The 17,519-nt window shown below is 51.1% G+C and overlaps 1 protein-coding gene across 1 annotated transcript in view; it reads left to right on the top strand.

Moving 5' to 3' along the window:
- Nucleotides 1-17,519, top strand: part of DNHD1 (dynein heavy chain domain 1) — an 82,039-nt gene that overhangs the window by 9,276 nt on the left and 55,244 nt on the right. Inside the window, 7 exon segments of the mRNA XM_038763126.1 lie at nt 1,427-2,111; nt 4,503-4,682; nt 6,121-6,324; nt 7,202-7,312; nt 10,258-10,414; nt 14,078-14,329; nt 16,365-16,502. Of these exon segments, the coding sequence (XP_038619054.1) occupies nt 1,427-2,111; nt 4,503-4,682; nt 6,121-6,324; nt 7,202-7,312; nt 10,258-10,414; nt 14,078-14,329; nt 16,365-16,502 (1,727 nt within the window).

The raw sequence follows: 17,519 nt of genomic DNA, 5'->3' as shown, positions 1-17,519 counted from the left end.
GGAGAGAAGGCCACCGCTGACCTGTCAGGCCCCTAAAATTCCAAGAGCAGGGCCTGGGAGGCCGGGGACCTGGGTTCTAATGCCGCTTCTCCACCGTTTTCATCCAGTTCTATTTATTGAGCGCTTACTGTGTGCAGAACACTGTACTAAGCACTCGGAAAGTACAAGGCATCAATAGAGACGACCCCTACCCACAACGGGCTCACTGTCTGCTGTGTGACCTTGGGCAAGTCACCTCACTTCTCTGGACCTCAGTTACATCATCTATAAGCAGCGTGGCTCAGTGGAAAGGGCACAGGCTTGGGAGTCAGAGGTCATGGGTTCAAATCCCGGCTCCTCCAGTTGTCAGCTTGTGTGACTTTGGGCAACAAACACTGTCATTATTATTTGTTTGTATCCACCCCAGCATTTAGTACAGTACCTGGCACAGAGTAAACACTTAACAAATACCGCTATTATTACCATTACTTTCATTATTAGTGGTGTCTCTGCCAAGGTCCCAGTAAGCCAGGCCTTCCCCGGCCACTGAGATGAGACTTTGCCCGGCCCTAGGGTAGGCAGAGTTCCCAACACCCTCATCTCCCAGTGGCTCTTGTGGTGGCTACTCACAGCCCCTTGGTCCCGGGACACCAAGGCTGGCTGCAGACATTCGACCATCCTGCGACACGGGGACGAACTACTGCCCGCTCAGCCCACCCCCACCCCCCCACAATGCCCAGGTGCAGGTATTGCCACTGATGTAATGCTAGACACGCAGCCTGTCGTAATGATGTTATCCGCAAGCATTTTTCCCTTGCCTCGGAGCTACTGCTTCCCTCTCCCAGGACCCTGGTAAAGCAGGTGTCATTTCTGAGCTGTAGGACTGGGCGGAGAGGGATTGGACACCTCCAGACTTTCACCCGCCATCACCCCCTTGATGGTGCATGCTCGGGACACTGCCTCTCCCGTTCGTCGTCTGAACCCGAACCGCTCGGCCCTCAACTCAGTTTTCCTAGGCCAGCCTTTGCCTAGATGCTTCCGGACTCCTCATTGCCCTCCACGATTACTTTACCTTTTGGGGAATTACCTCAGTGGGCAGATGGGGAGGAGATAGTGGATAATTCTGACTGAGGTGTCCCCGTCCACCCCACCCCGGCCCCTTTCCCCATCTTTCTCCCTCTTCCTGGTCTTCTCCTCTCTCCTGTCTTCTCCCTCCCTACCTTCTCTCTCTCCCCTATTCTCTTTTCCCCCATGCTCCCCATTTTCTCTCCTTTCTGTTTCCCCCATTCCCTATTCTCTCCTTTTTGCTTTACCCCCCACCGTGTTCTCCCTCATCTCCTCCTCACCTCGGATTTCTCCTCCTCCTTTGTCTCCTGACTTCCCCTGCCCCTCCTTCCTCTCCCTTCTCTCTCCATCCTTTACCCCCCTCCTCCTCTTCATCCTCCAGGTAGGCTTCCAGATCAGAACTGGCAACTGGGGGCAGAGCTGTGGGCTTGGAGCGTGCGGCAGCAGCTGGATACACAACTGCAGGCCCTGGGCCAAGCGTCGCCCCGGACGGTTGAGCTGCTGCTGTCCGAGCTGCAGGCCACGTTGGCTGCGGTGCTGCGGGACGGCCGGCCCGGCTCCTGGATCTACCTGAAGGCCATTCTGCGGCTCCTACCCCCCTACCGCAGACTGCTGCGGGGCCGCCTGGAGCTGCTTCCCCTTCTGGAGCAGGTGTACTGCCAGGCTCCCCTGGCCGACGATGACCTGTGGGAGGCCCTGACCCAAGCTTTGCCTCCTGACATCTCCCTGATGGAGAAATCCACGCACAGTTGTTGCCGGAAGAGGGGCAAGCCCGTAAGCGGAGGCCCTCAACCTCACGGAGATCCAGGCTCAGCAGCCCCCTGGGAGCGGCTCTGTCCGTTCACCTGGGCTGGAAGCGAGGAGAAATCGGAGGAAATCTGGCCACAGCCAGAACCCATGACTCTGTCTGAGCTGCAGTACTGCTTGGGCGTGGTGGGAGCCGAAGTGGTGGAGAACGAGGGGCATTGGAGGGCTGGTTTGAGCCTCTTGCCCCTGGCCTTAGCAATCGACATCCCACTGAAGCCCGGCAGTGAGGAGGAGCCCACCTCGGACTGGGCTGCGGCCAGGTAAGCTCCCCTTGGGCCTGGGTCAGGACGGTCACCTTGTGAGGGCTCAGGGCATCCCCGAGGAGGAAGAGAAGCTCTTGGTTGCCTCACTTTCTCCCTTCCTCTTCCATGCCTTTCCTCCTCCCTCCCTTCTCTTCCTTCCTTTGGGAAGCCCACTTTTGAGGGGGGGGGATGTAACCGAGTGAGGCAGAGCAGCCAGCTGGGATTAGAACCCAGGTCCTCTGTATCCCAGGCCCATGCTCTTTCCACTAGGCCTCGCTGCTTTGTGTTGGGAGACTCCATGCCTTCCTCCAGTCGGTAATGTCTCAGAATAGGGGTGGTGGGTGGGGGGACTCAATGGGCCAGGGTTACAAGAGGTTGGATGGGTTCAGAGATTGAGCACCAATACAACTTCTGCAGCTGTGTCCTGAGAGGAGGGGCACAGACCCTGATGACGAAGCCAGTCTTTGTCCTTCTCTTCCTCTTTCTGTCTGCTGCCTTCAACTGGGTAGTTGAAAGAAAGACTCTGGGATCTCCCCCATTGTTCCCAACTGGCTCCATCACCCAGTCAATCAGTCACGTTTACCAAATGCCTGAATCACAGAGCACTGAGCTAAACTCTTTTAGAAATGTTGTAGAAATGTTCCCTGCCCATAACGAGCTTATTGTCTAGAGGCTCCAACATACAACCAGTCACATTTACCAAAGGCCTTCTTAATCATAAAGCAATGTACTAAGCGCTTGGTAGAGTTGAACAGAAGCAAGATCCACGTCCCCTTCCCGGCAACGCTCTCTTCTTTCTAACCCTCCCAGTTTAGCTGCCTCAGCTGACTTCTCTGGGCCGGCACTTTCCAACTTAGTGCCCCTCTGCCAGGCCTCCTTACATTCATTCAGTCATATTTATTGAGCGCTCACTGTGTGCAGAGCACTGTACTAAGCGCTTGGGAAGTACAAGTCAGCAACATATAGAGACAGTCCCTACCCTACAATGGGCTCACAGTCTAGAAGGGGGAGACAGACAACAAAACAAAACATGTAGGCGGTTGTCAAAACCATCAGAATAAATAGAATTATAGCTATATGCACATCATTAACAAAGCAAATAGAATAGTAACTATGTACAAGTAAAATAAATAGAGTAATGAATCTGTACAGATATATAGAAGTACTGTGGGGAGGGGAAGAAGGTAGGGCTGGGGGGGGGATGGGGAGGAGGAGAGGAAAAAGGGGGCTCAGTCTGGGAAGGCCTCCTGGAGGAAGTGAGCTCTCAGTAGGGCTTTGAAGTGAGGAAGAGAGGTAGCTTGGCAAATGTGTGGAGGGAAGGCATTCCAGGCCAGGGGAAAGACGTGGGCCGGGGGTCGACGGCGGGACAGGCAAGAACGAGGCAGGAACTCCCTCTCACCCTTCACATCTGACAGTCCACCATATTTCCCACCTTCAAAACCTTCCTAAAATCGTATCTCCTCCAAGAGGCCTTCTCTGACTAAGCCCTCGATTCCCCTCCTCTTCTTCCCCTCTGTGTTGACTCTGTGCTTAGCTATGTCCCCTTCAAGCACTTTGATATTCTCTCCAATCCTACAGCGCTTATGGAAATATCCTTTTACTCCACTATTTCTCCTCTCTGTAATTTATTTGACTATTTATCTCCCCCTATAGACTGTAAGCTCCTTGTGGGGAAGGATTGTGTCTACCAACTCTATTTTATCTCCCCCTGTAGACTGTAAGCTCCTTGTGGGCAAGGATTGTGTCTACCAACTCTATTCAATCAATCGACTGTATTTATAGAGTGCTTACTATATGCAGAACACTGTACTAAACACTTGGGAGAGTACAATACAACAGAATTTTAGACCCGTTCCCTGCCCCAAACGAGCTTACCGCCTAGAGGGGAAGACAGACATTAATATGAATAAATAAGTAACTTATACTATATAATTTAAAGATATATGCATAAGTGATGTGGAGTTGGGGGTGGGACAAATATCAGGTGTCCAAAGGTCACAGATTGAAGTGCATAGACAATGTAGAGCGCATAGTCGACACAGTACAATACAATATTGTATTGTAGTCTTCCAGTAAGAGCCCCATAAACAGTACTGAGAAGCAGCATGGCTTAGTGGAAAGAACACCGGCTTGGGAGTCAAAGGACATGGCTTCTAATCCTGACTCCGCCACATGTCTGCTGTGTGACTTTGGGCAAGTCACTTCTCTGTGCCTCAGTTACCTCATCTGTAAAACGGGGATGAAGACTGTGAGCCCCACGTGGGACAACCTGATTACCTTGTATCTACCCCAGCGCTTAGAACGGTGCTTGGCACGGAGTAAGCCCTTAAAAAGTACCATAAAAATAATAATATTGCATGATTGATCAGGCCCAGGTCCTGGAGCCTTGGATGGTTGCGCCATTTGCAGGTCACAGTGGACTAAGTTCCCAGACAGCAGCTTGCCAGAGACCCGAGAGGAAGGGCGCTGTCCACGGCCGCTAAAGCACTCCCAGTTGGGAAGCCAAGCGGCCGCCATCCTACGGAGGCACCGATTCCTGAGTTACAGCCACTTTCTGTACCTCAACGTGGCCTCCAGCAGGCACTTCAGGTGGGAATCCCAACTCTCAGACTCTCATCCCCCTGGTTATCCAGTCCCCAGCCCCCCCCACCCCGACCCCACCTGCTCCCCCTGTCCCCTGACTCTTTAGCTCCCTGGGACTGACTGAAGGGTGATGGCCATGGACCCAGTGGGTGCCCCCTTAGCCTCTTAGGTCTCCCCGGGTGCCCCAAAGATGCCCTCTGATCTGTGGGTGACCGCTGCTATTAGCTTCTGTGGGATGCTGCACCCCTTTATTCAGGGAGGCTGGTTCACCTTGATCCCAGAAGAGATTGCTTTCCCTCCTTTGTTTGCCCTCATCCTGTGACCACCCCCAAGCAAGGCTACGGATTTGGCCTGCTTGGGGTCAGTTCATTCACATATCCTGCCTTTCCTGGTGACCCCACAAGCCAGCACCTTCTAGCCAGGTGGCAGGGTTACCAGTCCCTCCACCCTGATTGAGGCACCAGGTACAGTTGGGTAAACGGTGCCAGGCCAGGCCTGGCCAGGCACCCCGGCAGGAGGAACATCACGGCGCGTTTCCGCTGGGTAGAGATGTTCATTCTTTCATTCAATCATATTTATTGAGCACTTACTGTGTGCAGAGCACTGTACTAAGCGCTTGGGAAGTACAAGTTGGCAACATATAGAGACAGTCCCTACCCAACAGTGGGCTCAAAGTCTAGAAGGGGAAGACAGACAACAAAACAAAACATATTAACAAAATAAAATAAATAGAATAGTAAATATGTGCAAGTAAAATAAATAGAGTAATAAATCTGCACAAACATATATACAGGTGCTGTGGGGAGGGGAAGGAGGTAGGGCGGGGGGGGTGGGGAGGGGGAGAGGAAAAAGGGGGCCCAGTCTGGGAAGGCCTCCTGGAGGAGGTGAGCTCTCGGGCTTTGAAGGGAGGAAGAGAGCTAGATTGGCAGATGTGCAGAGGGAGGGCATTCCAGGCCAGGGGGAGGACGTGGGCTGGGGGTCGATGGCGGGATGGGCAAGAATGAGGCCCAGTGAGGAGGTTAGCGGCAGACAAGTGGTGGGTGCGGGCTGGGCTGGAGAAGGAGAGAAGGGAGGTGAGGTAGGAGGGGGCGAGGTGATGGACAGCCTTGAAGCCGAGAGTGAGGAGTTTTTGCCTGACGCGTAGGTTGATTGGCAGCCACTGGAGATTTTTGAGGAGGGGACTAACATGCCCAGAGCGTTTCTGCGCAGAGATGATCTGGGCAGCAGCATGAAGTATAGATTGAAGTGGCGAGAGCCAGGAGGATGGGAGATCAGAGCGGAGGCTGATGCAGTAATCCAGTCAGGATAGGATGAGATGTGCAGCCATGAGTACAACTCCCTCAGGACCGCCGTTCCCTTGTGCCCCGTTTCCCACGCCCACATCCCACCTGTGCTTAAGCCATGCCAGATGCCCGCTAACCCCTCTCTTCCTACCCTCCTTCAGGCCATACAGCCTCCAGGTGGTGGCCCGCAACAAGGTGAACCCCGAACACTACATCTTCTCCCCGTTTGGGGTTCTGCACGTTCATCCCGTGGAGGGCAGCGAGGCCCTGGCTCTGGGCACCTGGCATCGGGAGACTGTACTTTGGCACCTGCTCCAATACATCCCCTTCTTCAGACACTGCCTCTTGCGCCGGAGTTTCACCTGGTATGGGGGGCAATGGAGGAGGAGTGGGGAGAGGCGGGAAACAAAGGGAAGCAGAGAGCCCAATGCGAGGGTTGGGGGGCGGCAGGGGCCCCGGGAAAGGAAAGCTCAGGGAGGGAGGCATTTCATGTAGCAAAATCCCAAGAAGGGCCAACGCGGCCACTCATTCATTCGATCGTATTTATTGAGTGCTTACTGCATGCAGAGCACTGTACTAAGTGGTTGGGAAAATACAGCAATAAAGAGAGACAATCCCTGCCCACAACGCGCTCACGGACTAGAGCGGGGGAGACAGACATCAGTACAAGTAAACAGACATCGTTATAAATAAACATATCTATTGTTTATTGTACATATTAGATTTAGATTGTACATATCTATTCTATTTATTTTATTTTGTTAGTATGTTTGGCTTTGTTCTCTGTCTCCCCCTTTTAGACTGTGAGCCCACTGTTGGGTAGGGACTGTCTCTATATGTTGCCAATTTGTACTTCCCAAGCGCTTAGTACAGTGCTCTGCACATAGTAAGCGTTCAATAAATACGATTGATGATGATGATAAACCAAATTACAGTTATATTCAGAAGTGCGGTGGGGCGAGGGGAGGGGGGGAAGAGCACAGGAAGCAAGTCAGGGTGACACAGAAGGGAGTGGAAGATGAGGAAAAGTAGGGCTTAGTCTGGGAAGGCCTCCTGGGGCTTGGAGTGTCCGGCCCTCAGCTTTGTCCTGTGTCCCCAGGCGGGGATGGGGGTCCCTCTGTCTGGGTGACTGGTCTGAGCTCCATGACTCGGAATTCCCCACGGACCAGCTCCGGGCCCTGTCTGTGCCCTGCGTGGCCCACCCTGGCTCTGGGCCCCGACTGACTGGTCTCCCGTCCGCAGGTGGAAAAAGAACGTGAAGGCCCAGCTCCTGCAGAAGACGCGGACAGTGCTGGGAGGTCAACTGCTCTGCACCGTTCCGCACTTTGGAGCCGGCCTGCTGCATATCAACAGGTGGGGTCCGGCCCCACATCTGAGTCCTGGGTCTCTGTCATCATCAGTCGTATTTATTGAGCGCTTACTGTGTGCAGAGCACTGTACTAAGCGCTTGGGAAGTACAAATTGGCAACATATAGAGACAGCCCCTACCCGACAGTGGGCTCACAGTCTAAAAACTCTGTCCCTGGAACTTCCCTTCCCCGCCCTCCATTCCCCTGCTCCCAGAAGTCTGCCGTCTTGGTGCCACTCCTCACCGACCTGTAGCTCCCAATTTAATAATAATAATAATAATGGCATTTATTAAGCGCTTACTATGTGCAAAGCACTGTTCTAAGCACTGGGGAGGTTACAAGGAGATCAGCTTGTCCCACGGGGGGCTCACAGTCTTAATCCCCATTTTACAGATGAGGGAACTGAGGCACAGAGAAGTGAAGTGACTTGCCCAAAGTCACACAGTTGACAATTGGCAGAGCCGGGATTCGAACCCATGACCCCTGATTCCGAAGCCCGTGCTCTTTCCACTGAGCCACGCTGCTTCAATTTAGAGGAGCAACGCGATGTACTGGATAGAGCGAGGAGTTGGGAGTCAGAAAGTCTAATCCCAGCTCCGCCACTCGTCTGCGGTGTGACCTTGGACAAGTCCCTTCACTTCTCTGGGCCTCAGTTCCCTCACTCATAAAATGGCGATTGAGACTGTGAGCCTCTTGTGGGATAGGGACTGTGACAACCCGATTTGCTTGTAGCCACCCCAGCACTTAGTACTGTGCCTGGCACACAATAAGCACTTAACAAATACCAGTTATTATTATTATTATTATTATTATTATTATTATTATTATTATTATTATTATTATTATTCCAGCGTAACCTGCTGAATCCTGACAATTCTTCCTTCCAACCCTAACATTCCCTGGATCCATCCCCACCCCCCCTTCCTGATTCCAAAAAAATCACCATATTTCAGTAAAACTACAGTGCTAGCCTTCCTGTTGGTCTTGCTAGCTATGATAATATTGATGATAAACAGTGAAGCAATGTGGCCTAGGAAAAGAGCATGCTTAGGATAGTGTTTGACACATAGTGAGCAGTTAACAAATAACATAAAAAACCCCATGGGACAGGGAGTCAGAGGACCTGGGTTCTAATCCTGCCTTTGCCACTTGCTTGCAGTGGGACTGCGGACAAGTCCCTCGATTCCTCTATATATTCCTCAGTTTCCTCTCTAGACTGTAAGCTCATTGTGGGCCGGGAATGCGTCGGTTATATTGTCATGTTGTGTTCGCCCAAGCTCTTAGTACAGTGCTCTGCACACAGTAAGTGCTCAGTAAATATGATTGATTGATCAAGTGATTGTAAAATGGGGATTCACTACCCTTCTCCCTCCTGCTTAAACTGTGAGTCCCACGTGGGACAGGGACTATATTTGACCCGATTATCTTGGATCTACCCCAGCGTTTAGCACAGCGCTTGGCATCTAGTCAGTGCTTAACAAATATTGCAATAATTATTATAATTTTGTACCAAAGTACTGTGTTCAAACCTGAGATAGATACAAGATAATCAGATCCAGCACTTAGTACAGTGCCTGGCACATAGTAAGCGCTTAACAAATACCATAATAATAATAATAATATTATAATTATACATAATATATAATATATTATTATATATTATAGTAATAGTTATCATTATATTGTATATTAATATATTATATTATATTGTTATAATAATTATATTTTTTAATTATTATTATTATGATTAGACCCAGGCCCAGTCCCACATAGGGCTCAGAGTCTTAAGAAGGAGGGAGAACAGCCGTTCATCTTGACACTTTGCTCGGTACACATCTCTCCACTCTTCAAAAACATCCCAAGTCAGCCCTTCGCCCTCTGCTTCAGACATAAGCTCCTTTCTATTGGCCTCAAGGCTAACCACCAGCCGCATGGCGTAGTGGATAGAGCACAGCCCTGGGAGCCAGAGGTCATGGATTCTAATCCCGGCTCCGCCGCTTGTCTGCTGTGTGACCTTGGGCAGGTCACTTTACTTCTCTGTGCCTCAGTTACCTCATCTGGAAAATTGGGATTGAGGTGGTGAACCCCATGCGGGACGGGGACTGTGTAGAACTCAAATTGCTTGTATCCGCTCCAGCACTTAGTACGGTGCCTGTCACATAGTAAGCACCTAACAAATACCAGAATTATTATTCATTCATTCAGTCATATTTATTGAGCACTTACTGTGTGCAGAGCACTGTACTAAGCAAATTAATCCATCCATCCAGTACTCCCCAGCTTGAACTCTTTACTTCATTCATTCATTCAATCGTATTTATTAAGCGCTTACTGTGTGCAGAGCACTGTACTAAGCGCTTGGGAAGTACAAGTTGGCAATATATAGAGAAGGTCCCTACCCAACAACGGGCTCACAGTTTAGTCTACATCCCGCAAGATAATCCAACTCTTCCTTGCTCTCCCTTCTCTCCCATCCAAATTTTGCTCTTGGCTATTCCTCTGACCTCGAACTACCTCCAGCCCCAAATCTGGCAGATCACAGGTCTCCCTGCATTCATTGCCCATTCTGAAATCCCACCACCTTCAGGAAGCCCTCTCAAGTTAATCTGTAATAGTTATTTGTTAAGTGCTACCTCTGTGCCAAGCGTTGCGTTAAGCTCCGGGGAAGAGACAGGATAATCAGGTCGGACGCAGTCCCTGTCCCACATGGGATTCACAATCTAAAGGGGAGGGAGAACAGGTGAGGAAACTGAGGCATAGAGGAGTTGTTAAAAGACTTGTCTAAGGACACCCATCGGGCAAGGGGCAGAGCCAGGATTAGAATCCAGGTCGACTCTATTTCTGCTTGGCCACATTGCTTCTCTAACTCTGCAGGTGTCTCCCAACACTGTCACCCGACTCTTCCTCGACCCCCTTCCTGACCCGTCGCCCTCCCGCCCCTTTTCCCAGACTTCTGCAGGAGCTGCACTTGGTGTCCTGGCTGCCCCAGGACTGGACCACCTGCTACAGTTTAGCCGAACTGCAGCGCGCGCTGGCGAGGGAGACCCGTCGGGCCCAGCAGCTGCTCCGCAGGTTTCTGGCGCTCTGCTCCACCATCCTTAACCTGGTAGGTCTCCGGTTAGACTCTGGTAAGTCCCCTGCTAGTCCCCGGACGCTTCCCGGCATGTCCAGGCTACTGCCCCGCTGGGGCCCGGCTAATCCCCGGCCAGTGTCCAGCCGTTGATATCATTCTCTACATCTGCAGTACAAATAAATATAATCAGAAGTGTTAGCACTGAAGATTTAATTGAACTTTTAAATAACAGCCAATAGGGATAAATGAGAAGAGTTCAGACCTTCCTATACAATTGATTGGGTTCACCTTGGACTCTGAGGTTTGATTTAAACTGACCTATATCCACTGTAGTACAGAAATGGGTCTATTAGGGAGGCAACTCCATCGTCTGAAAGTGGGATATGCTCAGATCAGCCACACAGGTTTCTGAAGTCCCTTACAGTTTACTTCCTAAACCATGATAATAGGCACCCCAACTCCTCTACTCTACTACCCCAGCTAGGGCCCAGTTAGTTCCCAGCTAGTCCCTGGCTAGTTCCTAGCAAGTCCCCAACTAGTCCCTGGCTCCTTTGCCCCTCCCTCTCACGTTCTTCGACCCCCTTCTGGCCCAGCCCACTCTTCCTGCCTAGACCCTCCTACCTTCCCCCTTCTTCTCTCGCCTCGTCCCTCTCCCTTTCGCACTTCTCTTGGCTTCATACCATTTCTTACCACCTCCTTATCTTGCTAAATTCCCCTTCCCAACCGCTCACCCCTCGCTCTTCTCTTGGGAGCCAGCGAAGGCTCAGCTCCGTCCGAGAAGCCATCCTCAGGCCCAAATTTGGGAGCTCGGCTCAATCTGTTCCAACTCAGCCCCAGTGGAAGCCCTGGAGTTTGGGATTGTGTACGTGTGTGGCGGGGATGTGACTGAGGGGGGAGAAGAGTGGTTAGCTCTTGCACTGCTTGGGCTTAGGGCTCCCATGAGTGCAGGCAGATTCCAGCACTCAATCCTTTCCCTCAAGCATAGGCAGTCAGACATGAGAAGCCCCTAGGCAGTGGGAGTTGGGGAATTTGAGAGCTTGGGACAGGGATTGGGGGTTACCTCTAGCTCCAGCCCCGGCTTCAGTCCAGGAAGGCACTAGTCCAAGATCAATCCACCCTGCTGAGCTCCTCACAGGAGCCCCTTTCCCTGCCTAAAGAGGCAGGAAAGAAGCTAGCAGGGCTTGTACTCTCCAGCCTTGGTTGTGTTCATGTCCTGGGGGCTGGAGAAAAGAGCAGGGGAAGGAGAAGGCAAGGCCCTGCCCTCCAGGAACTGACAGTCCGATAGGGGAAATGGGCCAGACAAACAGCAGGAAGACAGGGGGATAGAAGGAGACTGAGAAGATAGTCGATCCTTGGGAGCAAGCTCCAGAACCATGGCCTCCACCCCAGAGTGCTTAGGGATCTCAGGGAGATCGGGATGCCCCAGATGTGCAGGGGGAAGAGAACAGCTTAGCAAAGCAGAGGGGCTTTCCGGAGAAGGGTTATTTATCTGTATTAATATCTGTCTCAATCAATCAATCAATCGTATTTATTGAGCGCGTCTCCCCCCTAGATTTTAAGCATGTTGTGGACAGGGAATGTGATTATCAACTCTGTTATACTGCATTCTCCTGAGTGCTTAATAGAGTGCTTTGCACACAGTAAGCACTCAATAAATAGGATTGATTGATTGAAGGTGTCTTGAAGCAGATGTCTTCCTGGGTCAGGCCAGCTAAAACACTGAGTGTCCCCATGCAGTGGGAGAATGCTCTAGAATACCCTCAGCCCTCTCTTCCTCTCTTCCACCCTCTTCCTGCTGACCCCTCAATTTCCAATTGGTCGTCGGGAGGAATGAGGTGTCCACACTTATTGAGTCCCAGCTGGAGGTGCCTAGGTCGGCCACGCTTCGTTAGCTAGGCAACAAGTGAAGGGCAGCAGAGCCCAGGCCCTACCAAGGCTCTGGGGTGGCATCACTCTGCCACTGGAGACCTGAAACGCAGGGCCTTCCACCCTCACCCCCAACCATCCACCTCCCACCACCATACGGCAGTGGAGACTGAGTCCCTATTGTAGCCCCAGGGTGATTAGCAAGACATCAGCCTGGTCCAGGGTCTCTGGGAGAGCCAGGTCCTCTGGGGCCCGGGCAGTTGGCTGCCCTAGAGAGACGGATGGCCATCTGACCTGAGCATATGGGCATCTTGGGCAGTTTTTTGAGAGTCGGACTTTTTCTCCAAGTGTACGTCTCCCCTGGGTTTTCGGGTGGAGGGCAGGAACCAGGCTTGTCCTCATGTTCATTCTCAGTGAATTTTCGCAAGCACCTAACTCAGGGTCTGGTCCGCTACTCAGTCGGTGGATTGTATTTATTGAGTGCTTACTGTATGCAGAACACTGTACTAAACACTTGGGAGAATACAGCATAACAATGTAACAGTCACATTTCCTGCCCTCAGTGAGTTTGCAGTCTAGAGGGGGATACAGACATTAATATATATATGTAAATAAATTACAGATATGTATATAGGTGCTGCGGGGCTGAGGGGGGGGAATGAATAAAGGGAGCAAATCAGGGCGACACCGAAAGTAAAGGGAGAAGAGGAAAGGAGGACTTAGGGAAGGCCTCTTGGAGGAGATGTGCCTTAATAATGATAATGATGGCATTTATTAAGCACTTACTATGTGCAAAGCACTGTTCTAAGCACGGGGGAGGTTAAAAGGTGATCAGGTGGTCCCTCGGGGGGCTCACAGTCTTCATGCCCATTTTCTAGATGAGGTAACTGAGGCCCAGAGAAGTTAAGTGACTTGCCCAAAGTCACACAGCTGCTGATTGGCGGAGTCGGCATTTGAACCCATGACCTCTGACTCCAAAGCCCGTGCTCCTTTCCACTGAGCCATGCTGCTTCTAAGTCTTTCAGGGTGACAGAGAAGGTAAAGGGAGAAGAGGAAAAGAGAGCTTAGTTAGAGAAGGCCTTTTGGAAGAGATGGGCCTTCAGTAAGGCTTTGAAGGAGCGGACAGTCGTTGTAGAATTTGAGGAGGGAGGCCATTCATCATCATCAATCGTATTTATTGAGCGCTTACTGTGTGCAGAGCACTGTACTAAGCGCTTGGGAAGTACAAATTGGCAACATATAGAGACAGTCCCTACCCAACAGTGGGCTCACAGTCTAAAAACCATTCCAGGCCAGTGGCAGGATGTGGGTGATGGGTTGGTATAGACGCGATCGAGGTATCGTGAAAATACCTCACACTACCTCTCCCCTTCCTCCCCCTCCCCATTCCCCCGCCTTACCTCCTTCCCCTCCCCACAGCACCTTGTATATATGTATATATGTTTGTACGTACTTATTACTCTATTTATTAATTTTATTGGTACATATTTATTCTATTTATTTTATTTTGTTAATTTGTTTGGTTGTCTGTCTCCCCCTTCTAGACCGTGAGCCCGCTGTTGGGTAGGGACCGTCTCTATATGTTGCCAGCTTGTATTTCCCAAGTGCTTAGTACAGTGCTCTGCATACAGTAAGCGCTCAATAAATATGACTGATTGATTGATTGATTAACAAATGCCATCATTATTATTATTAGGGGAGCAAAGTGTGTGGGCTAGGTTGGAGAATGCCATCATCATTATAATTATAGGAGAGTAGCGAGCTGAGGTAGGAGGGGGTAAGGTGATGGACTGCTTTAAAGCCGATGATGAGGATTTGGGTCCCTGGCAGGTGCACGAGGACACATACCAGATGCTGCAGGGCCTGCAGGCTCGTCTTCAGAGCTGCCAGCGCCTGCAGGTGGACGGCTTCCTGTCCCAGCAGCGCATCCAGCGCCAAAGACTGGAGGGCAAGCTGCAACTGGCTGAGCTGTGGTGGCAGCGACTGGGCCGGCTGGGCCGCCTCGTGGACTTCATGGCTTGCCAGAACCTCATCTCTATCCTGCAGGATCAATTCAGCACGTTCGTGCGCAGCATTCTCCTGGTGAGAGAGAGAGCGAGAAGCATACTGACATGCACGGGGCCAGACTCCCAGCCTCGCTCACCTCAGGTCTCAATCAAGACCCCAGGGGTTTCCATTCGGGACCGAGTGCCCTCCCTCTGCCCATCCGCCAAGCTCGCTCTCTTCCTCCCTTCAAAGCCCTCCTGAGAGCTCACCTCCTCCAGGAGGCCTTCCCAGACTGAGCCCCCTCCTTCCTCTCCTCCTCCTTCCCCTCCGCCTTACCTCCTTCCCCTCCCCACAGCACCTGTATATATGTTTGTACATATTTATTACTCTATTTTACATGGACATATTTATTCTATTTATTCTATTTTGTTAATATGTTTTGTTTTGTTGTCTGTCTCCCGCTTCTAGACTGTGAGCCCGCTGTTGGGTAGGGACCGTCTCTATATGATGCCAACTTGGACTTCCCAAGCACTTAGTACAGTGCTCTGCACACAGTAAGCGCTCAATAAATCCGATTGAATGAATGAATGAATTGTACTTCCCAAGCACTTAGTACAGTGCTCTGCACACAGTAAGCGCTCAATAAATACGATTGAATGAATGAATGAATGAGAAGGCCCAAAATGATGGCTGTCCCCTTCCCACAGAATCCTGTTCCCTACTTCTGACCCCTGCCCTAATAATCATAATAATAAGAAGAAGAATGGTATTTGTTAAGTGCTTGCAGCATGGCTCAGTGGAAAGAGCACGGGCTTTGGAGTAAAACGTCATGGGTTCAAATCCCGGCTCTGCCGATTGTCAGCTGTGTGACTTTGGGCAAGTCACTTCACTTCTCTGGGCCTCAGTTCCCTCATCTGTAAAATGGGGATTAAGATTGTGAGCCCCCCGTGGGACAAACTGATCACCTTGTAACCTCCCCAGCGCTTAGAATAGTGCTTTGCACAATGTAAGCGCTTAATAAATGCCATTATTATTGTTATCACTATGTGCCAGACACCGTTCTAAGCGCCAGGGTAGATATACGATAATAGGGTTGGACACAGTTCCTGACCCACAAAGGGCTCACAGTCTTAATCCCCATTTTACAGATGAGGTAACTGAGGCACAGAGAAGCTCAGTGACTTGCCCATGGTCCCACAGCAAACAGGTGGCAGAGCTGGGATTACAACCCAAGCCCTTCTGATACCCAGGCCCATGTTGTATGCACCAGGCCAGGCCCTTCACAAGGGCATGGCTCCAGCTGTTGGTAACTGGGAGACCAAAATGGCCTTGGCTCCCCTGGGGCCCAGCCCCTCTGGCTTGATTCTTGTCAGTGGGAGGGGGAAGAGGGGCCTGGGTACTTTTCTGTGTCTTTTAGACTGTGAGCCCACTCTTTTAGACTGTGAGCCCACTGTTGGGTAGGGACTGTCTCTATCTGTTGCCAACTTGTACTTCCCAAGTGCTTAGTACAGTGCTCTGCACACAGTAAGTGCTCAATAAATACGAATGATTGATTGATTGATTGATTCAACCTCATCTAGGCCCTCTTCCTTCCTACCTCTCACCATGAGCGCAAAATAACAATAATAATAATAATAATAATAATTGTGGCATTAAGCCCTTACCGTTTGCCAGGCACTGTACTAAGCCTGGGGTGGAGAAGCAGCATGGCTCAGTGGAAAGAGCACGGGCGTTGGAGTCAGAGGTCAGGGGTTCAAATCCCGGCTCCACCAATTGTCAGCTGTGTGACTTTGGGCAAGTCACTTCACTTCTCTGTGGCTCAGTCCCCTCATCTGTAAAATGGGGATGAAGACTGTGAGCCCCCCGTGGGACAACCTGATCACCTCGTAACTTCCCCAACGCTTAGAACAGTGCTTTGCACGGAGTAAGCACTTAATAAATGCCATCATTATTATACAAGCAAATCAGGTTGGACACAGTCCCTGTCCCAAATGGGGCTCACAGTCTCAAAAAGAGCCCCGGGCCCTCCCATTTCTGGGCAGAAGAAGGGCAAGGATTTAGCAGCTCCCTCCTGGAAGAGAGGGGAATGAACTCACCCTAATTTCCTCCTTCCTCTTCCCCGGCGCCCCAGGAGCCACAAGGTGAGGCGTTGCTTTGGACCCGGCTGGTGTTTGAGGAGGACAGCCGTTTGGCCCTGCTTCCCCGGGCAGAGCTGCTGCTTGAGACCCTGGACAGTGGCCTGCAGAATGTGCTGGCTTTGGCCCTGAGGGTGAGTCGGGTGACCCGGGGGCTGGACTGGTGAGTGGAGGGTAACTGGTGTCCCTGTTGCCCTGGAGGATGGGATGTACCTTGAGCTCATCTATCTCTCCGCAGACCTCTCGCCCACATCCTGAGTCTGGCCTGGAATGCCCTCCCTCCTCGTATCTGACAGACCATGACTCTCCCCACCTTCAAAGGCACATCTCCTCCAAGCGGTCTTCCCTGACTAAGCCCTCCTTCGCTCTTCTCCCACTCCCTTCTGAATCGCCTTGACTTGCTCCCTTTGTTCATCTCCCATCCCAGCCCCATAGCACTTATGTACATATCTTTAATTTGATTTATTGATACTGCTACTACTAATAATGATGATGGTACTTGTTAAGCGCTTGCTATGTGCAAAGCACTGTTCTAATTGCTGGGGGGGGTTACAAGGTGATCGGGTTGTCCCACTGGGGGTCACAGTTTTAATCCCCGTTTTACAGATGAGGGAACTGAGGCGCAGCGAATAATAATAATAATAATAGCATTTGTTAAGCACTTACTATGTGCAAAACACTGTTCTAAGCGCTGGGGGATTCAAGGTGATCAGGTTGTCCCATGTGGGGCTCACAGTCATCATCCCCATTTTACAGATGAGGTGACTGAGGCTCCGAGAAGTTAAGTGACTTGCCCAAGGTCACACAGCAGACATGTGGCGAAGCCGGGATTCGAACCCACGACCTCTGACTCCAAAGCCCGTGCTCTTTCCACTGAGCCACGCTGCTTCTCTGTCTGTCTGTCTCCCCCTCTATTCTGCAAGCTCACTGTGGGCAGGGAATGTGTCTGTTATTTTGTTATACTGTACTCTCCCAGGCACTTAGTACAGAACTCTGCACCAAGTAAGCGCTCAGTAAATACGATTGACTGACTGATTGATTGACTGGTCTCACCATTGATCTGGTGGATAGACGTGACTGGTCACCCTATTAGTCTAGGGAGTGGGCATGACTGATCTCCCTGTGAGGGGAGGAGGGGGAAGGAGTGTGTG

The sequence above is a fragment of the Tachyglossus aculeatus genome, chromosome 2 (assembly GCF_015852505.1).
Source record: "Tachyglossus aculeatus isolate mTacAcu1 chromosome 2, mTacAcu1.pri, whole genome shotgun sequence".
NCBI classification, from domain to species: domain Eukaryota; kingdom Metazoa; phylum Chordata; class Mammalia; order Monotremata; family Tachyglossidae; genus Tachyglossus; species Tachyglossus aculeatus.
This window is presented reverse-complemented; position numbering and strand designations above follow the sequence as displayed.